The sequence below is a fragment of the Elaeis guineensis genome, chromosome 1, assembly GCF_000442705.2.
Source record: "Elaeis guineensis isolate ETL-2024a chromosome 1, EG11, whole genome shotgun sequence".
In the NCBI taxonomy this organism is placed as follows: Eukaryota; Viridiplantae; Streptophyta; class Magnoliopsida; order Arecales; family Arecaceae; genus Elaeis; species Elaeis guineensis.
In genome coordinates, this window is record NC_025993.2 from 14,787,062 (window position 1) to 14,812,264 (window position 25,203).

Below are 25,203 nucleotides of genomic sequence, written 5' to 3' on the forward strand. Positions count from 1 at the left end.
ATCAATTATGATTTCTAACACATGTTATAATTAAAATTCAAAAATAATATGATAATCACAAATAAAAAACTAATTATATTATATTAAAAATATAAATTATATAATTTTACAAGTAGGTCATATCCTCCTCGTCATCCTCCTTCTCATCCTTCTGCTCCTCTCCAACAGCTGATGGATGAGAGTCGAATGTCCCAATATCTTGAAAAGAAAAAAAATAAAATATTTTTAATAAATTTTGATACGGAGGCATATCTTTCGATACGGAGGTGTATCTTTTGATACACTCCTCCGATTTTCAAATAGATTATTTTCATACATTTCATTCGATGGTACGAAGCTATAGACATCTTCGACCAATCAATTAGATGGTTAGATTAAATTTTTAGCCCCTATATCCTCTTTCTTGATTCAAGCCTAAACATGCGAAGCTTCTAAATATGAATACTTAAAACAAGTAAAAGAGTTTACTAATAGAATTACTTGATGTGATGACTGGGATAACGAGCTCAGTTGGTCGCGTAGTTGTAGATCCCAAAGAATCTCCACGATCATATCGCAGATGATATCCTGAAAACTCTGAGATTGTTGGCTCAAAAGCCTTTGTACAACCTCTTCCACGTGTGCATCACTCAAAGTTTGAGACGTCGAGGCCTGTGAAGATGTTGAAGAGTATCGAGCTGCTGGAGGATCAAAGCTGTGGTCGAATCCTGTGATCCGGCTCCTATTCACCCCACTAGTGATCTTGAGCCATCCCTCAAAGTCAAGAAGGGGCTAAGTGGATGGGTCATCATCGTGCTGCGCAACGATATACTCCGTATAATCCTCCTACACAGTTCAGAAATACAGTAGTTCTAATATACATATCAGATTCTGTAACAACTTCATAAATATAGTTTGAAATTGTTACCATGATCTGTCGCGATCTAGAATCTAAGTAATCACCAGTCCTCTTAGACTGATGTGTGGCCTCCCACAACTGCAGCTGACTTGATGGATAATCTAGCTGCCGTGCTACAATAAATAAATAATAAAATTAAATTAATTAAAGTATATATATAAAATTTTTTACAATTTTAATGAAGAGTTTTGGTATAGATTTTTTATCAGTCTGTCGGCTACAATATGTGTGTCGATGGAGCCATCCGTGTGCCTGATCGAATCCTGCTGAATGGCTCGATTCTGTCAGATCCTCTATTGTCTACTGGAGTACTCTTCGCTGCTCCATTGATTGTAGAGGATCTTCCATACGTCCATCCGCATCCAGTGATCCCTGTAGGACCTCCAATCCGATGGTGACTGAAAAATAGAATACTTGATGATGGACTACCTAAGGCTATGTAGCCCATCTCAAAACTCATATTGTTGGAAAATATGTTTCAAAGCCAATCGTTAGACGATTGTGCTCATCTTGTAAACCGTATATGAATTTTTATTAATAAAAATTATTTGATATTTTTATTACAAATTAACCATCTTTGAACTCCTGTGTTGTAATGTAGTTCTTAGGACTATATATATTAATCGACAAAGAAGAATTTATCATTAAGTCCTTAAAATTATTTGTGATCAAATGATACGTTATTACTAAGACGATAACGATATCAAGTGTAGGTCGTTGTGTGGCATATGAGTTGGTTGTCCTCTTAACCAAAGAGTGTGGAGATACTGTTATGATATGTAGATAAAATATAAGAGTACATTCACATCGAATGTGACCATATGCCAAGCACTCTGTCAAGAGTAGCTTGTGAAGGGTATGGGTATAAGTGTCCCTCCGACCTGAGACCACCACGGTGACTTGTAAGTAACTCACTGTACTTTAGTATTGGACTATCTGAGTTTCTAACTTAGTGACGGAAGGATACTAGGTGCAGTCAAGTACTTATCAAATCTGTGTGTGAGTCAAGATAGAATTGATCCCTCTGAATTGGTAGGAGATATGCATTAGTGTATTTTAATTTAGCAAAATCTTGGTCAGGATAATCCATGAGATGGATTTGAAAGGTTGAAATATAATATGATCGACTTAATTAGGGTTGACAGTTAAATTCTAAGTTACTTTTAGTATTTGGATTAAAGGGATAAATTATATGGTAACCATACGCCAGTAGGTTCTAGAAGGTTGCTTTGCAACACTTCGACCCATCCGATCATCAGGTCATCATTGCTAGATGGTTACATCGATTGATACAGAAAGTTATTTCTATACTACCAGCTTAGATTCAAAACTATGGAGTCACATGCATTAGAAGATTTGGTCAAATCTAATGGCTGAAGAGTCCAATTAGATTGTGACCTGGTGAAGAGTCCTACTTGGACTAGAATTTTGTGGGAAAGTCCTACTGGGACTGAGACTATCATTTATGGAGAATTAATTAGTAATTAAATTATTAATTGACTTGATTTGATTGAGTAAAGAGTTTTGGAATAAGTCTAATTGAATTAGATTCAGTTCGACTCAGATTGAGATTGATATGATCAAGCCCGATTACAAGAGAAATTTGATCCTGATTCGATCAGGATTTGGACTCGTCTAATTTTTAATTGGGTTAGAAATTTGATGAGATATTTAAATTTCTAATTAGATTAAATTTATTTCTATCAATGGTTTCAATCTAAATTTGATTTGGAGTAGAATTAAATTAGAAATGAAGAGTCCAATTCAGACTAAGACTCTATCCTTATCTTTTGCACCACATCTAGATCCATGCCAATTTCTCCATGCCTAATTAGATTTGAGTTATGATTTTTAGCATCATAAGAGAGGATCCAATAACGATGGTTGGCTATAGCTGATGAGTCATAATATTATCTCTTGCCTAATTTGAATGCGATCTGAATTAGAGATAAGATACAGACTAGGAAAGAGATTTTTCATATATGGTATACTATTGGAGCCATATTATTTTTTTTCTTATTTTTCTTAAGAAATTCTTTAGTGTGTAAGACTCCAAATTTTTTCTCTATGTTTAATAATTTTTTTGGAATTTTTGGGATGCCAAAAAGGGGTTTTGGTGTTAATTCATGGTATTCTTTTTTGAAAAGTCCTAATTTCTAGTCTATAAAAAGGGGACCCCTCCTCTTGGACGTCCCATCATCAATTCTCTTATAGATTTTTTATTTTTAGAGCCTCTTATCCTCCTCCTCTCTTTTTCCTTCAGATCTTCTATCACTTTGGAGTGTCCAAGGTGCTTGTAGAAGAAGAAAGAGGTCAACTGTCGAAGTTGTTCGCAAACTAGCATCTTCGAGCCCCTGATCTGCGTCAGTCTTCACATAAATTTTTTTATAGAGGCCAGACGACTTCGTGTGGCTGTGAGCAACCTGAGGAACACCCTCTCCAACCATTGGATCAGAGGAGATCAAGATCAAAATTTGTTTGGTAATGATCTCTAACTTATTTTGATTCCTATGGTAGATCTAATAGTTAGATTTAGAATTTCAGCATCGATGAGATCGATATGATTTTTATTTTCAGATCTAAAGTATATATTTTTTATATCAAAGATTCAGATATAGTAGTTTAAGATTAGATCTTATACATGTGATTAGAATTAAATTATTTAATCTATTATTTTTACTATATAAAATTTTTAATTATATGTACTGCACTACTGTAAATTTTCTTTCAACTGGTATCAGAGCCAGGTTGTTTTGATATGAATTAATATAACTTTAGATCTAATTTTTTATTATTAGATCTGATTATTTATGATTTAGATTAGATTTAAATTAGTTTATTTTTAGATCTGGTTATTATTTATTTAGATTAAATATTATGAGTAACAAAATACTCAGATTGGGTAATCACCAGGCCGTTCGATCATAGGAGCAAGTAGGATTTCATGACCCTCTCCTCCCATTCAATAGGGTACTCTTCATGATGTGTAGGAGTACCACTGTGGGATCCCATGAAGAAGAAAGTGAAAAGAGCAAACTTACTTTCTTGCAAAATCTTAGATCTTGAAACCTTAGGTGTTGTTGTATGTGATACAAGTTGTGAAGATAGTTAGTTATATCTAATCTTGTTTAATCAAAATTATTTTGATCTAAAATCATAAAAAATTTAGATTTGATCTAAAATATTTTATGACTTAATGTAAAAAATTTACATGAAAAATTATTTTTGAAACCTTAATCATGTTGATGCAAAACTTAACTGAGAATTAAGTATCAAGCTGATTGGATCTAGAATTATGATTTAGATCTAATGACATTGCATAAAACATGGGGCATGGGTTAGCTCAAATCAGGTCCTTCTCTTTCATTGGATTAGACCTAAGGTTAGAATCAAAGAATTGATTGACCATGTAGAGAAATTGATTAAGTCTAACCAAATATTGAATTAGATTAATCAAGATTTTTTTAGTACAATAGTTGTAGATGGTCAAGTCCATGTCTTTGATTAAACCAAATGAACCTTGATTGTGGCTCAATGGTTGAACCTGACCCATTAGATTGATCAAATTGAAACTAGTTAACCAATTGGTGTCTAAGATAAGTTTGGCATTTCGATCGGTGATTTTTAATTGAGAGTGACTTACCTGGCCATTTCGATGGTATCTAAAGCAAGCTTAGTAGACCCTCCCACCGATCTCACTTACCTAGCCAATTTGGTAAACTGGATTTTGATTAGATCGCTAAGTGATTCGAGTTACCCCATGCCATTAAGGTTGATCGGTATGACTGATCTAGGTGCCAGTTCAATCAGCATGATCTAATCTGATTCAGTGACTTGGTGAAGTCAGTGGGAAGATTATGGTCTACTGATTGATCTTTTCTTCTTTTCTTTCTTCTCTAAATCAATTAAATCTTCTAAATTATTAGGTGCTTAAAATGAGTTGGTTATGGAGATAATTAGATTATAGTCTCTTATTAAGGTGAGTGATAATGGATCCATTATTTTTGATTGATATTGCAGGCACCATCCATCTGATGTTCTCTCTGAATGATGGAATTATCATTCATCATATGATGACTCTGATGAACTATCTGATGATGGTTGGGTTGATCGAGCCATCCTCAGGCCTGATCACTCATTAAGTAGAATCATTAAGTAGGTTCATGTTAATGGTTTGACTTAACCAAAATTTTTAGTGGAGGCCCATCACCTACTGAAATAAAATCTAAGGCTAAATTAAATACTAGAAGTTATTTAAAAAAATAATTAGTTAAGAACCTACCCATAGGTTCATATGGGTTAACCGAGCCATCTTCAGGCCTATATGTAGTCTGTGTGGATTCTAGTACCTGCTAAGAAATTAAGGTAATTCTTCGAATTGGAGGTAGAGGCTACCAATTCGTATAAAATAGTGGGAGAACCTTTAAACTAAAGTTTAAGTCTTTAGGATTAATAAATTCATATACTAATTAGGCTTTGTTCTTTCTTTGTGTGTGCAGATATGGCCTCAAACTTGTCACTTCGATCACTGTTAGACAGTGAGAAGCTTATCGGATCAAATTTCGATAATTGGTATCGAAAATTAAAAATTATCCTGGAGTACGAGCGGATCCTTTATGTGATAACAGATCCGACACCTAAGGAGCCTATTCCTAACACCTGAGAAGCGATCGAGATACTTATTTGAAGTGGTTCAATGACCGCACCACAGTTCGTTGCATCATGCGGGCCTCCATGAATGATGAGTTCAGCCGAAAGTTTGAAGAAGCTAAGCCGAAGAAAATGCTTCAAGTGTTGAGGGATTCCTTTGGTACTCTTGATGATGTTGAGCGGTACAAGACTAGTTGCATCATTTTCAATGTCTGAATGAAGGAGGGTGCATCTGTTATCGATCATGTATTGTACATGATCGAGCAGATTAAAAAATTGAGCAAACTCGACTTCTCTTTGTATGAACAGCTGGGGGAAGATGCGATTCTGAACTCTCTTCTCAAGTTCTACCTGTCATTTCTCAGTCATTTTAGAATGACGAAGCTTGTAGTCAACTATCATGATCTGTTGGGATTGCTACAGACTTTTGAGAAAGATCATCAGCTCTATAAGGAGACAGTGAATCTAGTAGGAGGATCTTCTTCAGGTAGTCATCGTCCCTTTAAGAAAGAAAAAAGGAAGAAGAATAAGAAGGTACCTGGTGCTGAGAGTCAGTCCCAAAAATTCAAGTTCAAGGCTGATCAAAGTCAAGCAGAGTGCTTCTTTTGCAAGAAGCTGGGTCACTGGAAGAGAAATTATCCTCAGTATATCGCTTTTCTTGATCCGAACAGGCCAAAGAAGAAGAAGCAATAAGTTGCTGGACAATGTATTTATGTGATAACACCTTGTAACTTCTCTCTTATAGATACAATGACCTGGGTATTGGATACTAGAAGCTCTATTCATATTTGCAATTCGTTGCAGGGTCTTCAGGTCACTAGGAGATTTGGAGAAGGCAAGAGATTCTTGAATGTTGGAGATGAAAGATCAGTTCCAGTTCTAGCTTTAGGAATCATCAAGCTTGTATTTGAGTCTCAGTATATTGTTCTTAATGAGTGTCATTACTGTCCTAGTTTTCTTTTAAATGTTATTTCTGTAGATTTTTTGGTCAATTCAAATTATGAAATATCAATAAAGAAAAATTTTTGTGATATCATTTTGAATGGTGTTACAATTTAACGTGGACAATTGAACAATGGTATCTATATTATATCTTGGTCTAATGTAATGTACATTTCAAATAAACATCCTAGAATAGATGATGTCACAAATGTCTACTTTTGGCATTATAGGCTAGGTCATATCAACAAGAACAGGATGAACAAATTGGCTCAAGAAGAAATTCTTAATAAACACGATTATGAATCGTTACCTACCTGTGAGTCTTATTTGCTTTGAAAGATGATCAAATCACTTTTTACTGAAAAAGATGAACGAGCTAGTGATATGCTGGGTCTGATACATACTGATGTATGTGGACCTATGAGCACATATGCCAGAGGACGGTATAGCTACTTCATCACATTCACAGACGATCTATTTAGGTATGGGTACATCTACTTGATAAAATACAAGTCTGAATTATTTGAAATATTCAAATGATTCCGTAATAAAGTAGAAAAATAAACTGAAAAAAATATTAAAATTCTTCGATCTGATCGAGAAGGTGAATACTTTTTCAATAAATTTCTGACATATCTAAGAGAGAATAGAATTCTCTCCAAATGGATTCCTCTAGGGACACCACAACATAATGGCATTTCAGAAAGGAGAAATCGAATCTTGTTGGACATGGTTCGGTCCATGATGGGGTTTGCAACTCTGTCGATCTTCTTTTGGGGATATGCACTTGAAACAGCCTGTCTTATGCTCAATAATGTTTCAAGCAAGTCTGTTAGTAAGATACCATATGAGATATGGTCAGGACATAGGCCGAACCTCTCTTACTTTAGGGTCTGGAGATGTCCAGCTTATGTTAAACGATTACAAACTAACAAGCTCAGTCCTAAGTCTGATAAGTGTAATTTTGTAGGATACCTCAAAAAAATAAAGAGATATTATTTTTACCTGCCTGCTGAATAAAAGGTGTTTGTCAGCAGTAAGGCATATTTTTTGAAAAAAAAAATTCTTAGTGAAGGAATAAGTGCCTCTAAAATCGAGCTTAACGAAGTTCGACAGGTAGAAGAACCGACACCAATGATTGAATCTAAACCAAATTTGATGAGATCAAACCTGGAGCCCAATGAACAAACATCCTTAAGGCGATCCGATAGAGTACTGCATCAGTCGGATAGATACTTAGGTTTCTTGATTCGAGATGGGGATCCTGTCGAACTCGATGAGAACGATGAGAATCCAATCACCTACATAAATGCAATACAGAGATAAACTCTGATAAATGGTTTGAAGCCATGAGATTTGAAATGAAGTCCATGAAGTCAACAATGTATGGATATTAGTTGACCGACCTGAAGGGATAAAATCCATAGGATGTAAGTGGGTCTTCAAGAGGAAGAGAGGTGCAGATGGGAAGGTGGAGACCTATAAAGCCCATTTGATTGTCAAAGATTATTATCAGCATTATGGTATTGACTATGATGAGATATTTTCTCCTGTGACAATACTCAAATCTATTCGGATCATGCTTGCGATAGCAGTATATCTGGACTATGAAGTCTGGCAAATGGATGTGAAGACAGCTTTTCTAAATGGAGAGCTGAATGAGGAGGTGTATATGATACAATCTGAAAGGTTCATATCTACAGATGAGTCCAAAGTGTGCAAGCTTAAGAGATCTATTTATAGATTGAAGCAAGCATCTCGAAGTTGGAACATACATTTTGATAAGGTGATCAGAATGTATGGCTTTGTTAGGAACGGAGAGGAACCTTACATATATAAGTGGGTAAATGGTTCGATAATTATATTTCATTATATTATATGTGGATGATATTTTCTTAATCGAAAACGATGTCCCTACATTTCAAGGAATAAAAGTATGGCTGTCGTCATAATTCTTCATGAAGGATCTGGGAGAAGCAGCCTACATCTTAGGGATAAAGATCTATAGGGATAGATCTAAGAGGCTACTCAGACTCTTCCAATCCACGTACATAGATACTATACTAAAATAGTTCAGCATAGAGAATTTCAAGAAAAGCTATTTTTTGATAGGCCAAAAAATTTTTCTTTCGAAAGAAAATTATCTGACAACTCCTCAAGAGAGAGAACGTATGAGTAAAATTATATATGCTTCGACAGTGAGTTCTATTATGTATGCCATGATATATACGAGACTAGACGTGGCATACTCATTAGGAGTAATGAGTAGATACCAGTCTGATCCAAAAGAAAACTACTAGAAGGTCATAAAAACTATTCTTAAGTATTTAAGAAATACTAAAGATCAGTGGCTTGTGTATAGTGAAACTGACTTGAAACTTATGGGGTTTATAGACTTCAGCTTTCAGTCAGACCATGACGATAGTAAAAGTATGTCGGATTATATTTTTATCCTAAATGATGGAGTAATCTATTGAAAAAGTTTCAAACAGAATATTGTAGCAGACTCTGTTTGCGAAGCAGAGATATCGCGGCATCTAATGCTGCAAAGGAAGTTGTATGGTTGCAGAAGTTCATCGACGAGCTCGGAGTGGCACCTTCCATTGATGGCCCTGTCTTGTTATACTGCGACAATACTGGAGCCATTGCTCAAGCCATGGAGCTGAGATCTCATCAGCGTACCAAACATATTCTACACCGTTATCACCTTATCCGAAAGATCGTAGATCGAGGTGATGTCGATCTTCAAAAGTTCAATGGAAGGAAGAACCTGGCCGATCCATTTACTAAAGCTCTCAGAATCAAGGAGTTTAATAACTACAAATCGAAGATGGATATACGATACTATACTAATTGGCTTTAGTTCAAGTGGGAGTTGTTGAAAAATATATTCCAAAGCCAATCGTTAGACGATTGTGCTCATTTTGTAAACTATATATGAATTTTTATTAATAAAAATTATTGGGTATTTTCATTACAAATTGACCATCTTTGAACTCTTGTGTTGTAATGAAGTCTTTAGGACTATATATTTTAATTGACAAAGGAGGATTTATCGTTAACTCCTTAAAATTGTTCGAGACCAAATGATACGTTATTACTAGGATGATAGCGATATCGAGTGTAGGTCGTTGTGTGCCATATGAGTTAGTTGTTCTCTTAACCAAAGAGTGTGGAGATACTGTTATGGCATACAGATGAAATGTAGGAGTACATTCACATCGAACGTGATCATGTGCCAAGCACTCTGTTGTCAAGGTAGCTTGTAAAGGGTATGAGTATAAGTGTCTCTCCGACTTGAGACCACCACGATGACTTATAAGCAACTTACTATACTTTAGTATCAGACTATCTGAGTTTCTAACTTAGTGACGGAAGGATACCAGATGCAGTCAAGTACTTATCAAGTTGGTGTGTGAGTCAAAATGAAATTGACCCCTCTGAATTGGTAGGAGATATGCATTAGTGTATTTCAATTTAGCAAAATCTTGGCCAGAATAATCCATGAGATGGATTTGAAAGGTTGAAATATAATGTAGTCGACTTAATTAGGGTTGACAGTTAAACCCTAAGTCATCTTGGGCATTTAGATCAAAGGGATGAATTATACGGTAACCAAACGCCAGTAGGTTCTAGAATGTTGCTTGGCAATATTTCGACCCATCCGATCGTCGGGTCATCATTGCTAGATAGTTATATCGATTGGTATAGAAAGTTATTTCTATACTACCGACTTAGGTTCGAATCTATGGGGTCACCTGCATTAGAAGATTAGATCAGATCTGATGGCTGAAGAGTCCAATTGGATTGTGACTCTCGTGAAGAGTCTTACTGGAACTAGAACTCTGTGGGAGAGTCCCACTGAGACTGGGACTCTACCATTTATAAAAAATTAATTAGTAATTAGATTACTAATTGACTCAATTTGATTGAGTAAAGAGCTTTGGAATAAGTCTAATTGAATTAGATTCAGTTCGACTCAGATTAGGATTGATATGATCAAATCTGATTACAAGATAAATTTGATCATAATTTGATCAGGATTTGGACTCAACTAATTTTTAATTGGGTTAAGAATTTGATGAGATATTTAGATTTCTAATTATATTAGGTTTATTTCTATCAGTGGTTTCAATCCAAATTTGATTTGGATTAGAATTGAATTAGAAATGAAGAGTCCAAGTCAGACTAGGACTCTATCCTTATCTTTTGCGCAATATTTGGATCTATGCCAATTTCTCCACGCTTAATTGGATTTGGGTTGTGATTTTTGGCATTATGAGAGAGGATCCAATAAGGATGGTTGGCTATAGCTGATGAGTTATAATATTATCTCTTGCCTAATTCGAATGCAATCCGAATTAGAGATAAGATGTAGACTAAGAAAGAAATTTTTTGTATATGGTATATTATTGGAGCCATATTATCTTTTTTCTTATTTTTCCTAAGGAATTTTTTGGTATGTGAGACTCTAGATTTTTTTTCCACATCTTAATGATTTTTCTAGAATTTTTAGGGATGCCAAAAATAGGTTTGGCATTGATTCATAGCATCTTTTCTTAAAAAGTCCTAATTCCTAGTCTATAAAAAGGAGACCCCTCTCTTGGACATCCCATGATCAATTCTCTTATAGATTTTTTATTTTCAGAGCCTCTTCCCCTCCTCCTCTCTTCCTTCTCCAGATCTCCTATCACTTTGGAGTGTCCAAGATGCTTGTAAAAGAAGGAAGAGGTCAGCTATCGAAGTTATTCGCAGACTAGCATCTCTGAGCCCCTGATCTGCACCAGTCTTCACGTGGATTTTTGTATAGAGGCCAGACGACTTCATGTGGCTGCAAGCGGCTTGAGGAACACCCTCTCTAACCATTAGATTAGAGAAGATCAAGATCAAGATTTGTTTAATAATGATCTCTAACTTATTTTGATTCCTATGGTAGATCTAATAGTTAGATCTAAAATTTCAGCATCGATGAGATCGATGTGATTTTTATTTTTAGATCTAAAGTATATATTTTTCATATCAAAGATCCTGATGTAGTAGTTTAAGATTAGATCTTATATATATAATTAAGATTAAATTATATAATTTATTATTTTTACTATATAAAATTTTTAATTGCATATACTGTACTATCATAAATTTTTTTTCATGTGTGGCTACCTGCTTGAAAATCTGATGGCCAACCTCTTCATCCTGAGGAGTCTCGAATTGATAGTACCTCTATAAATAGAAGCAACCGTGTATTAATAAATAGAATATAAACCTATAAAAAATTTAAAAATTAAATACTTTTGACTTATCAGAAATATCTCCAGGCTACATCACGAGCTCCAGATGGTCAACTGGAGAACTCATTCACCGACCCCAGCATCAAGCATCGGATGATGTCGGTAACCATACGAGATACTCCAGACTCTCTACATGTGCTGTAAAATTTATTTTAAAAATAAATATTAACTCTAAAATGACTAAATTCTAAATATATTAATTGAAGTTGTAGTACTTACGAATGGTTTTGAATGTGGATGAGCTCTCTATCCTCCAATTGAGTCAGAGGTACAACAAGCCGGATGGATCCTCAATCATAGCTTTATGTCTAGGAGCCGATCGCTACTATGTGTGACTATGGGGTCACTAGTGTCCCTCTATCGTCCAAACCAAAGTGCAAAACATCTAATATAAAGAAGTTATATTAGTTAGTAAAGAACAAAATAACATAAATGAAAATATCTAAAGTGTTAGAGTTCACTGTCTAGTATACGAGGTGCAGAATCATGTGAGTTAGCCATATGATTGCTCTCTCCCTGGGAGCTCTATCCTCAGCTGGCATGGATCCGACTTCTGAAAGACATGATATATAATCTCTAAAAATAAAAATAAATAGATTCACCAAATTAATTATACAATTATGGATGGCAATGCAAGATTTAAAATGATTCAAGATAAATAATTAAAATGATTCAAGGATTATATACTTAGCACTACTCATCAGCCTCTTCAAATGTCTGGTATCCTTTGAATTCTTCTGCTGATTCTTCCTCTCCTTCCACTTCTTCCTCTTCTTCCACCTCTTTCTCTTCTTCCAGTTCTTCTTCTTCCTCTTCTTCTCCTTTTTGGATAAGATTGTCCTTTAAAATAAAATCAGTTGGGCCTACCTCCTCATGTTGGCCATCATGTACGAAAATTTTTAGAACATCTAACTCGACATCTCTTGAAGATCGATGAAACCCTATTTTTCATCCTCCTGAAAGTATTTTGGTAACTGGAGCTCTTCTTTTTCTTCGAGCGCATAATGAACAGCTCGAGACTTAACTCGGCATATAGCCGACCAATCTTTTCTTCTTCTCTTCCTTGATGGAAAAGGAGTATAATATACTTGAGCAGCTTGTTGAGCTAGAACAAATAGCTCATTGACATATACTTTTAATCCATGTTTGATTTCAATAAGCCTGTGCCGTGAATCAACCTTTATACCATTGTTGTTATTGAACTATTGGCACTTAAATAAAATGATGCTATTACCTCCAATGTAGGTCATCTTGATTATTTCTTCAAGAATTTCATAGTAGTCACTCTCTACCCCTTTCCACCAGCTGTCCTTCACACACACCACCTTTAAAACACTTCCATAGCACTGAGGCACGGGGGTGCATGGTTCTTCTCTATTTTATTTCTCCTGAAACTATCCCATTGCTTTCGAAAAGGATGATACTCGGGGAGGAATTGACGATGATAATCGAACTAGCAGGGCTTACGACCATGCTCAAGCTGAAATGATTTTATATTCTCAATGCAATAGGGATATGTGAGCTTCCCATGAATGCTCTATCCTGACAATATCCCATAAGTAGAAAAATTGCTAATGGTCCATATCAATATAGCTTTCATTACAAAATTTTGATTCTTTGATGCATCAAAAGTACGTATGCCATCGGACCATAAGAATTTCAGCTCATCAACAAGAGGTCTTAGATATACATTAATATTTCTACCAGAATGTCATGGTCTAGGAATGACTAATGTAAGAAAGATATTATGTTCTTTCATGCATATCCCAGATAAGAGATTGTATGAAGTAATAAAGACTCACCAACATGAGTAAGGGGCCGCTGCATGATTAAATGGTGTAAAGCCATCCGTAGATAGATCCAGTCGGACATTGCATGATTCTTGAGCAAAATAAAGGGTGGCAAGCATCAAATTACTTTCATACCTCGCTATCTGATGGATAACTCATCATATCGGAGTGCTTATGAGTCTCTTCTTTGTACCATATCATCTGTCCAGAAGTACTCTTGGACAAGTAGAGCCTCCGAAGTCTAGGAATGAGGGAAAGATATCAAAAAATCTTATATGGCATGTCCTTCTGATTCTTACCCTCTTGCCTCGATTTAAATCAGTTTTCACCGCATACGTTACATGAACTCTTCAATTGATCCTCTTTATAGAAAAGCATGCAATCATTACGGCATGCATCTATTTTCTCATATCCCATACCCAATCTTTTCATCATTTTCTTCGAAGTATAGAAGCTCCCAACAAACTTCTCATCCTTCAGTAGTATTTTCTTTATTATTGCTACCATTCTATCATAACAATTGACCATGATATTAAACTCGATCTTTAAGTTCAACAACTCTGACACAACTGATAATACAGTGTGTGTTTCACATCCCAGATATAGTGGTTCATCAGCATCTTTTAGTACATGATAGAAAGCACTGCTGTCAGCTTTTGGATCATCCTCCACATTTCAGTTAAATTCAGGACCAGTCGCATCCATAACCATATCTACCATTCTATCTGTATCTCTGTCCTACTCACTTTTAATCCTTATAACTTTCTCCCACATCTCTCCATATAGATACCAATGCTTATGGTTGGGCATAAATCTACTCTTATATAAATGGACAGTAATTGTATCCCTATCAAATATTTTTTTATTGCTATATCTGTTATAAGGACAATGAGCTCGGCCTTGATGTAAGAGTGTTGCATTCCCAAAAGCAAAATTACAGAAGTATTCTACACCTTCTCTATATTCAGTAGAAATCACTCCATCGACTGCTCGACGGTTCATCTAACTATAGTCCATGACATACTATCTAAGAATTTTACATATACATAAATACAAGGCAACTGCTAATTAATTATTTTATCATTCAAATTGGCTTACATAGTAAATACACCCTATATTTTAATTAATAGTCATAAAAGATTCTATCTTATTCAGAAAATGCATTAATTCTATAGGTCAATTACAGTAATCAAACGATATATAACAAGGGCCGAAAGAAATTTTGATAGTATTTCTTCTTAGTTCTCCCCATACAGTTGAAGATGTATAGGGAGAACTAAAGAAAAATGCTATCCAAAATTTTTTTCGAACCCTCAGTATTCTATTTGATTACTGTAATGACCTATAGAATTACTTGTACTTTTCAAACTATCCATATTAGATAATCAATTGATCAATATACATAATTCTTTCATTCATATAAAAATATATAAATATGCGGATACAGTAGAATATGTACATTAATCAAAAGATGGATCTATGGTTCCATGCAATATAATTTTTTAAAAAAATTAACACCTAATTAATTACTTAAATTAACATCCAATTGTGGGATGCCGTAGAATATGCACTTGGCCATTGCATGAGGACTGGCTGCTTTGGACACCGACTGAGATCTGCGGCCTGAGTGCGTAGGGCACACTTCAGCCTTATATTTACAATGCTGCCCGACACCTTCCATCGGCCTGAGTACGCAGTGCGTGTGAGGGCTGGATGCCAGCTGAGATCCGAGGCTTGAGTGCACAAGGTACGCCCCGACTCTGTATTTATAATGCTGACCGGCACATTCCCTCGGTCTGAGTGCACAAGGCATGCGGGGGCTGGATATCTTGGACGCCAGCTGGGATCGAGGCTCGAGTGCGCAGGGCATGCCCTAGTCTCATGCTTGCAATGTTGCCTGACACCTTCCCTCGGTCCGAGCACTCCATATGTCAAGACCCAAGTCCCGTGCTTCTAGTTAATTAATTAAACACCAAACTAATTAATTAATTTAATATTTAATTAATTAGTTTTTAATATCTAATTATAATTAATTAATATAATTTAAATAAAAAAATTAACTTTTAGTGATAGCCGATGGGGCCAGGGTGATGTGGTCAGGGTCGACGGGGTCGGGGCAGTCGCGGGCATGGCCGAAGCGTGGGCTTGGGGTTGCAGGATGTCAGAGTGCAGAGAGTGGGGAACCATTGGGAAGGAGGCACTGGAGAAGGGAGGAACTACTGGGAAGGAGGCACCGACGAGGGGGAAAAAGCCGTGCGGGCTCGGGGCTGCGGGATGCCGGAGCATAGGGAGGGGGGAACCATCGAAAATGAGGCACTGGGGAGGGGAGAACCACTGGGAAGGAGGCACCGATGAGGGGGGGAGTCGGGAAGGAGGAGGCGCCAAGGGGGGAATAGCGGGGAAAAGAGGGGATGAGGTGTGAAAATTTTTTTTCTCCCATGGGTTGGGGGAGATTTATTTTTGGCGGACTATTAGTGACGGCAATCGTGGTCGTCACTAATGCCCTTTGGTATTATCGATGGCAATCTTCCATCACTAAAAACTAATTGCCGTCGCTAATACTATTATTAGAAAAAAAATATTTTTTTCATAAATTTTAAGTAATTTTTTTTTCAAAATTATTAGGGACGGCAAATCTTTCTATCGTTAATAGCAGTTGATAATTAATTAATTAATTATAATTATAATCAAAATTTTTTAAAAAAAATTTAAATTTATTAGCGATGATTTTTGCCATCGCTAATAGTCAGAATTCTGTCGCTAATAGTATTAGCGACGGCTAATTTTTTAGATCATTTTTTTGATAGTTAAAGACTATTATTAGCGATGGCTTGATTTTTCATCTTTAATACCATCGCTAATATTATAAATTCTTGTAGTAGTATATTGATGAGGTAACTTATAAAGTAGTTTTTTTAAATATTTGCTAGATTATTCTTGAAAGCTTGTACCTTTGGGATCAAAGTGCATTTTCTATAGATGGAAGAAAAAGTATCATCTCATAAAGCATAAGAAGGAGTTCATGATCAACATCTTTAAAATACACAAAATTATAGACCTTATGAATGCTGACCAGATAAAACGACTTGTTAATATCGGCACCAAGTTTGAGAAAGAAGTTGATACTACTCATGAGTGGCCAAGCTCTCACTTAATCAATCGATCAACTGAGATTTAAATCAAGGAGGAGTTGCCATAGTCATTGTCAATGAGGAAAGATGATAAGAAGTGTCCCTACCATGTAGTCGTCCAAATATGAAGCAAATCAAGTAGTTTATTAAGACTTGGGAGCAAAGAAAATCAAGATTAGAAACCATCTTCGAACAAACCCAGGAGGTTCAGTTGTGAGATGGGGAAGCAAGTATTTTTTCACCTTTAATTCTGATTTAGCAAGAGCTAAATTTTTTAAACAAAGGGAACCTTGATCCAGAAGGATCCTCGGATTCAATATGGATTAGTTTGGCTACTAAGGATAGGGTTCAGAAGCAAGATTTGTTATATCAGGAAGCAAGATGGCATACCAAATTTTAGGAGGCCATAACTTGATCATACGATGCTTGATTAAGATGATTTATTTTTGAAATTAGCTATCTTTTCAAGGTCTATAACTTTAGACTACCCCTAAAGAGGCTAAAGTAGAATAAAATTCCATCTTTTGGGCTTCCAAACAAGCTGGTCAAACTGAAACTTTTTTTTGAAAAAAGATTTTCATCGAAAGTGATCTTTCAATCTGTAAAGAATTAGATAGAGTAATAGAGGATAAAATAAATATAAAAGTTGAGATCTACCTCTTGCAGAATTTTTAGTTTTTCTTTATGATTTTTTATATTAATATTTTTGTAGAGATTTAGTTCCATTCGAACTAGAAAGAGAAATTTGACTTGAATTGTTCCAAGGTGAATACCCTTCTAGAAACTAAAAAGTTTCTCTAGAAACTAAAAAGTTTATCTAGAAACTAGAAAGAGAAATCCTACTCAAATTGTGCAAGAGGGGACATGATTATCATAAATAAGGGCCATGTATCTTAATTTTTAGTGGTGGAGAGTTAATCAATGAAAGAAAAGAGGGCCTAAGCCCTACTTTCGTAATTCTTTCATTTTGTTTCTAATTTTTTTGAGAGATTCAAGTTGAGTAGGTTGAAGTAAATTTTTCTTTTTCCTAATTGGATTAGTTGCATGCAACAATCTAAAAGGTCTTGGGTTTGATTTAAGATATCTATCCAAATCAAATTTGAATAAAAAATAGAAATCAACTTGGTCGGATAATATCCAACTAATTTTGAACTCTAAGATTTGTCTAATCTTTTAGTGACCAAATTTTCTTACTATTTGTGGAGAATGATATAATCACAAAAATATAATTTTTTTGATGACGAGTTTGTTTACACCACCACAGATTAATCTTTAGTGATGAAGAATTCCCATTATTGATGAAATTCTTTTATTTTTTTTGACAAATAATATTATTACAAAAATCTAATCTCTTTGATGATGAATTTGTTTATGTCATCATAGATTTATTTTTGATGATGAAAAATATATCATATCATGATGAAATTGTCAAATTTTTTGATAAAAACTATCATCATCAAATACTTCACCATTTGGTGACCAATATATTTTTGTCATCACTAATATATATTTATTGGTGTAATATTTTTATTGTCACCATATATCTTTAGGGATATACTTTTCCTAGCGAGAATTATGATAATTCTTTTTGATACCTTATATTTTTTAGGACGAAATTAATTTTTTTGGTGATGATTTTTTCATCAAGTTTATTGTTTTTTGTTGTAGTGGATCATTTGAGTGCAAATTTTCCAATTAGACTTATATCTACTTTATATCCTTTTCACAAGTCATAAAAATGAAACAACAAAAGTTTTCCCTAGCAGAATTAGTTCAGCATTCAGCCTTTTTGGGAAACACGCACATATACGCACGCACAAAAGTTTGTGTATACTTTTGCACCAATTTATAATAAGTCTGCTAATTAGGTAAGCTATAGATGCATTGTATTCCAAATGTTATTTTGAACTTGTCTAACTATTCGCCCTTTTTGTTGTAGGGTCACTCCCTCCTTGGTCCTATATTCTGTAGCTCTTGGTTACACTTCGGCAACCTTGTCATCTGCAATGACGAATGCCATTCCAGTGGCAACCTTTATTGTGGCTGTAACATTTGGGTATGATTTGATTGGTTTGCTTATAGATCCTGAAGTTTTCAACTGTTTTCTGCTTCCCTTTCAGGATCATTAAATGAGAAAGATTGTAGCTTGGATTCTAATGAGCATGACCTTTGGTTTGTGGTTGGACTTTGGCCGGCATCAAAACTTTCAGAATTGCCTCTATAGACTAATATAGTCACTTGGCTGCGGTTTGCAAGGTATCATGTTTCTGTAGTCTCAAAAGGGCGTAGATGGTCCCTACTGATGGCCAACACTCAGTTGTATGGGGATTGTGTTTTGTGTATATGATCCAATGCCCCCTGTATGTTATGTTCATCCTTTGTTTTCACATAGTGAACGGTGCAATACATGGAGGCATATTGGATCATATAAACTCTCCACTAATCTCCATCCAACCGGGTCTTTCTTCGCCAGTTCTGATACCCTGCTTCCATTTTGCACCAACAAGGCACAAATTAAACGAGGAAAATACTATGTCAAGTACCTTGCATGGCAAGGTCTAAATGAAGGAGAATTAGCATATGCAAAGAACTAAATTCTTGCATTCAGATACAGTATAGATATTCTAGCTTGTTATGAAAGTTTCTGGAGTGCTGCTTTTGCTGGCTGGTACTTTGGAGATGGCCTTCTACAAAGGACCTCACATCAAACCTTTGAATCATCATGTCCTCCTTGGCCACGGAGGTAGAGAAACCAATCATCCTCACACCCATTCATCTAGGATTTGGGTCTTGGGAACCTTTCTCATGATCATTTCCAACTTAACAATGTCATTGTGGCTGGTGCTTCAGGTATGGGTCCAAGAATTTCTATCAGGATTTGAGTCCATTGGCGAATGTTATTTTGCAGTTCCCCTTGGGTTACATAAATATACACTTCTTTATGTTTGTGCAATACTTCGTAATGACAGGAACCGCATAATTTAGGCTCTATAGTTGACAACTACGTACTCATGACTTCGCATAGCTTTGGTTTCTTTGTCAAAAAGCAGGGGAGACTTGTGCAGGAAAACGGTGTACCGAGATGGCTGTTCCAAAAGAGAGGGTGGCACCTTGAAGTCTACTTTGATGTGTGTAGATCCTGCGACATTCTTATGAGATACCTCTGCTCTTGCTGTCATTATGTCTCACTGCTTCAATTTGCCTATTTATATCAAGTCTTATTTTCATGAGTGCTATTGGCAGAAACTGCATTAAAGATGATGCATATGGTTCCATCAGGACAGAGGCTTTACCTTCAATCGATCTTGTACTCTTTGTACTAAAAAAAAAAATCCATCGCATATTCTCAAAATGTTGAAAGCATGGAAATACAGATGATCAACCAGGTGCGGCATTCTCAGATTTCGGGTTCTGTAGCTAAGAAGATGGGGTGTTTAGTTCTAAATGCCTTGGGAGGGCCTGTCCGCAGATTTGGCACTTCGTTGCATGATGTGCCGGACTTGGTACACTACATTACCTATACATATTCCCAGTCCCAGGTGATAAGCTATAGGCCCGTGATGATTTACCTATACATTACCTATAAATCTCCCTTGCATGTTTGGCTTAGTCAACTACATTTAGGCCCGTGATGATTTAGGTGGTCCACTAAAAAACCAATGGTCGCTATAAATAATAAGGGCATAACTAGTATATTTTAGAACTTAGGATAGTTACAGTGATTTAGAGTGTCTGGGTGTTTATTATTTATGGATGTTTCGAAGTAGAGTATTCTTGAAAATTTATTTTGGATTGTTTGATTGTTTTCAGTGACCACCAAAATGCATTTTGGCTGAAATAAAGCTTTAGTAATCTATAATTATTTGTCAGCTTCATGATCTTGGAAGGGACCAGAGTCCAGAATTGATTTAATTGGACCACTTTGATCTTTGCCATTTTTAGGCAACCAAAACATGTCCTAATAGGTCTGCTGGATAATTTAATGGTCACTATAAATGAACTATATATGTATATATAGCTTCATGATCTTGGAAGGGACCAGAGTCCAGAATTGATTTAATTGGAAGGGATGGTTGACTTATTACATGGCCTCAAACACATAATTGTCATCCTAAGATATACATGTGTTGGATTTAAGGATTAACAAACTTCAAAATTTCATGGCATGATGCGCATCAACGAGGATTGTATGGCATCTGCAGCAAATAATAAGCATTGCTTGTGTTCTACAAGCCAGTATATCTGCTTTCACAAGGTGGTAAGATGCCAACATTTAAGGGTCACTTGGTCCGTTTATTTTGTACAAGTTATCATCATTTTTCTTTTTTTTATTGAAAAAATATATTTTTTCTTGTGGATTGTTGTTGAGTAATGCATAGATTTTTATCTCATTAAGAGTCTGTTTAGATAATTGAGCTCAAAATTCTATAAGATTTATAGATTAACCAAAAAGATCATAGAATTACAGACTGAGCTAAGACTATATTTATAAATACCCAAAAATAGCTTTATAGTGGATTAGCTCAAATCTTATAGAAAAAAAAAAAAAAAAAAGATATATCTTATAGGACATATGAATTGGGCCGGTACAACAAACATATTTTTTTTTCTTCCCGTAAGATTCGTGATGAGATCTTTTTTCTTCCTACTCTAAGATTTAGCCTGATCTATATAAGATTTAGCCTGACCTACTCTAAAGCTATTCCTGCATATTTATGAATGTAGACCTATAATTTTTTCTGCCCAATTATCCAAACAAGCTCTAAATAATAAGGAATATATATGTTAAGAAAGAGTACATAAGGTATTGAGATATATAACTCATGTGTATGCCCATGCTTATAGTAGGATAAAAGGGAGCAAGTAGCTTATATTTGTTAACTGGTTTTGTTTGATGTCAAAAGAAATACATCTTGAGAAATGTATTGCAAGAATAATTGTTTCTGTTTAGAAGCATCACACATATATAAAAATTGTTATATATACAAATTGTAGAGGTTTTTTGTATTTAGATTAGTACCGGCCACAGAGTTAATATGGGCATTTCTATCTTGTTTGACGGAGCATAGCCTAACAAGTGAAAAAGTCCAATACTGTCACCATTCTGATGTGGTGCTTCAATTAAAATCCGGAGGTGCCGGATGGAGTCCTTACAGTATGAATCCAATCTTACATCCACCACTCTCCAGTGTCTGTTTAGCACCTTTCAGTCATTCTTCATTGCTCTACCATTCGAAAGAGACTTCTCTCGGTGGAAGTTGGGTTTGGACACCGGCCTCGTCTCTGTCATTTACTGTGTAAGTAGAATTTGTGCTTCTTTCTACCAAAAAAACCAATGCCCTTCAAGACTTTGTAACTTCAATAACAATGCTTGGCATCATCTGAGCCAAAGGTAGTGCACCCTTTCTCTAAGGTGAGAGGTCTTGGGCCAAGACATGAGTGGTGGTGAATAACCACCATATTCTCAGAAAACAAGACTTGGGACAATCTACTTCAAGACTAAGATATGTATGTGCTTGGAGAAGATTATTCTGCTTTCGAACTCACAGTGGTGGCATTCCGGCTGTCATTCTCAAAATGGCCGAGTTCTTCCCTTAATTCGATTCAAAGGAAAAAAAAAAAAAAAAACACCATTATTCCCTTAATAAGCCATGTCATGAATGGTTGCTTTCATGTTAGCCCCTGAATGCTCAAGGGATTAAGTAGATGAATGGAGTAGTTAACTGGTTGAGCACAGCCGGATCATAATAAAGGTGTGCTCAAGCTTGGCTCTTCTGCCTGCTGAGTGTTGCAGCTTGGTTTGAATTTGGATCATTTTTTGACTATATTAATCATGAGATAGTAATTTATCAAGCTGAGCCTGAGCCTGTCATTGAAAACTAACTTCATTTAAAGCAGATCTATGATCAGAGCTCCTGCCAGATGGGAAGAAGTTTATAAGGGGGACTTGACACGTTGTTTGTGTCAAGACATTTCTCCTTGTAACTAAGGGGCATGGGATTAGTAAACTAATTTTTGCTCAAGCAAAGTAGTCTTGGACAATGAAAGAGAGTTAGTGCTTATGCTGTGAACTCCTTAGCTATGTCTTTTAGTACCCTTGGAAGATACTTGATTTTTTTCCCCGTAATTTCTTCTTGAGAAGACTGGAGAGTACGCTGAGATAATTCATGTGTTACGTGGTAGATCTTCGAGAAAGTATGGTTCAAGTATGTTCAAGTATAGTTATTGGGCTATTGTATCTATTGACCTGGGTTTGAATCCCGCCTACACCCAGGTGGCCGGGCAGGGTAGGCGATAAACCCCTCCCTATAAATGTTATGTTGCGTATAAATGTTGCGGGACTACATCTCAAATATTATTGCCATTAGTGGTTATTTATTTGTCTAAAGATTATCCACATTTCTATGTAAAAAATTTCAAATTTTTTTTAACTATTGCAACAACTAGATCTAACTCTTGAATGATATATGCAGGGAATAATTGTCATGGGAGTTGCAGTTTACTTGCAGTCTTGGGTCATTGACAAGAGAGGCCCTGTTTTCTTGGCCATGTCCACTCCACTAACTCTTATTATCACAATCGTGTGCTTATATTTTCTTTTGGGAGAATTAGTTAATTTGGGAAGGTGTCATTTGATAATCTAATTCCGAGCTCCTTGCTCTAATATGTATACAGTGGAACTTTGCTTACTTTTTCAATGTTGTTGTTGCATGCAGTGTCTTAGGTGGACTTCTTATGGTGGGAGGCCTTTATAGTGTTCTTTGGGGACAGAGAAAAGAACAAATAGATAAAAGTACACCAACTGAAGTTGACAGAAAGACCTCCTTGGACGTGAAAGAAAATGGCGTAAGGCAAGTCTGAAAAAATTTTCAATCATTAATTCAAAACGAAGTCTCTCAAGAGCTGAAAATTGTAAGCTGGATTTGAACAATTATTTTTTAGTAATAGCAGCGGGTGCAAATAGTCTTAAAAGTTAAAGTTCAAGAGTGGTAATTTTGGGATCATAATTTTTGATCGTCTCCACCATTGTTATTATTTGATGCCATTTACCTAAAAAGTCTAAAAGACCTAAGAGTTCAATTAAACCACAAGGCATTAACAAATATTCAACAAGTGGGTGAAGAGCAATTGAATTTGGTAACATCAAACCATCAAAGAGTAGTACTACCAAAATAATAATGATAATAATAAAACCCGTCAAAGAGTAGTAATGTTAAACCACAAAGCATCCGTGCTAGGGAGATATTCCTAGCTTTCTTTCCACTGCTTTTGGGGAAGGGAAGAAGTGCTACTCCAGCGTTTTTGGGAAAAGGGAAGGAAATCCATTTCCTATGATTACCCAAGTCTGATGCTCGGGATAATAACTGAAATATAAAATCATTAGATGGAGCACACTTAGCCTTGTTGAGCACCATATCGCTGCACTGTTTATTGTAGAAAAAAAATAGATTTTCAAGTAGGTATCAGATTGGATGGGCTGTGTCCATGTCCAAATAAGTGAGAAATTGAATGGTAATTAATTTGCTGAGTTTTTAGTTGGATTAATTGGGTCCCAATCCTAGTCCAAAATGAGTACATCAAAAAATTAGTAAGAAAGAGAAATATTTGAATCTTGATAAGATGGCGAAAGAAGATGCATCAGATGCCTAGTGTGGTTGGTGACTCGAGTTACGCTTCCTCATCCTTTTATTCTCACAGTTGGCTTTCTAGACAGCATAACTTTCTCTTTTTGTTATCTTTCCCTAGAAAAAGAAGAAAAACAAATCTCCTTTGTCGATGCTCACATCTCCACTCTGGGTCTCAGATCTTTGTTTTATATATATATATATATATAACTCTAATTTGGAGTTGCTGCAAACCAAATTTTAGTCGTGGAAAATATAAAGGTATGCCTGGTTGTCTTTCTTATTAGATTTATCTTCACCGGCATTCAAATACTCTCCAAGGTCATCTTCAATTGTGGCATGAAGGCACCTGTGCTTGTATTTTATAGGCACTCTCGTTTTGGTACCCGCAGCTTTTGTACTTCAGAGGTAAGTATTCTTGCTTGTAACGTATCTTCTCATTTAGATTTCACTATTGAAGCTCTATATTTTCAAGGAAGAGAGCTCCCCCACTCCCATTTATATATGGTGTCCTTCCAGATGTTCTTGTTTTATTTGGGTAAGTTTCATTAATTAGGTATCATATTAATGACCTTATGAGCCAAATTTTCTTTCTCATTTTATATTACATCGCTATTGCCGTCATTAATACTACTATTAGTATTACCATGATTACTGCCACCATCATCATCATCGTCATTATATTCGAGAAGAAAAAAGAGTAGCTAAATCTATACAATTTACTAAGGAAGAGAGCGAGCCAAATTGTCAATATTTCATTTTTGTGACCTCATGTCGCCCTCTTCTTTTTCCATTTTACTTGGATGGTGGAAGAGAAAATTGTTTTGCTTATTTTTATATCTAGGCCTAAATGTTAAAATTAGTTCTTTATTTGTTCAT

The 25,203-nt window shown here is 35.6% G+C and overlaps 1 protein-coding gene across 1 annotated transcript in view; it reads left to right on the forward strand.

Moving 5' to 3' along the window:
• Positions 1–23,567, forward strand: part of LOC105038085 (WAT1-related protein At5g64700-like) — a 44,897-nt gene extending 21,330 nt beyond the window's left edge. The window contains exons 3-8 of the mRNA XM_073252272.1: positions 18,639–18,769; positions 18,820–18,878; positions 19,328–19,555; positions 21,847–21,996; positions 23,173–23,324; positions 23,416–23,567. Coding sequence (XP_073108373.1) covers positions 18,639–18,769; positions 18,820–18,878; positions 19,328–19,555; positions 21,847–21,996; positions 23,173–23,324; positions 23,416–23,560 — 865 coding nt within the window. The 3' untranslated portion in view covers positions 23,561–23,567. The remainder of the gene's footprint in view (positions 1–18,638; positions 18,770–18,819; positions 18,879–19,327; positions 19,556–21,846; positions 21,997–23,172; positions 23,325–23,415) is intronic.
• The last annotated feature ends 1,636 nt before the right edge of the window (positions 23,568–25,203 follow it).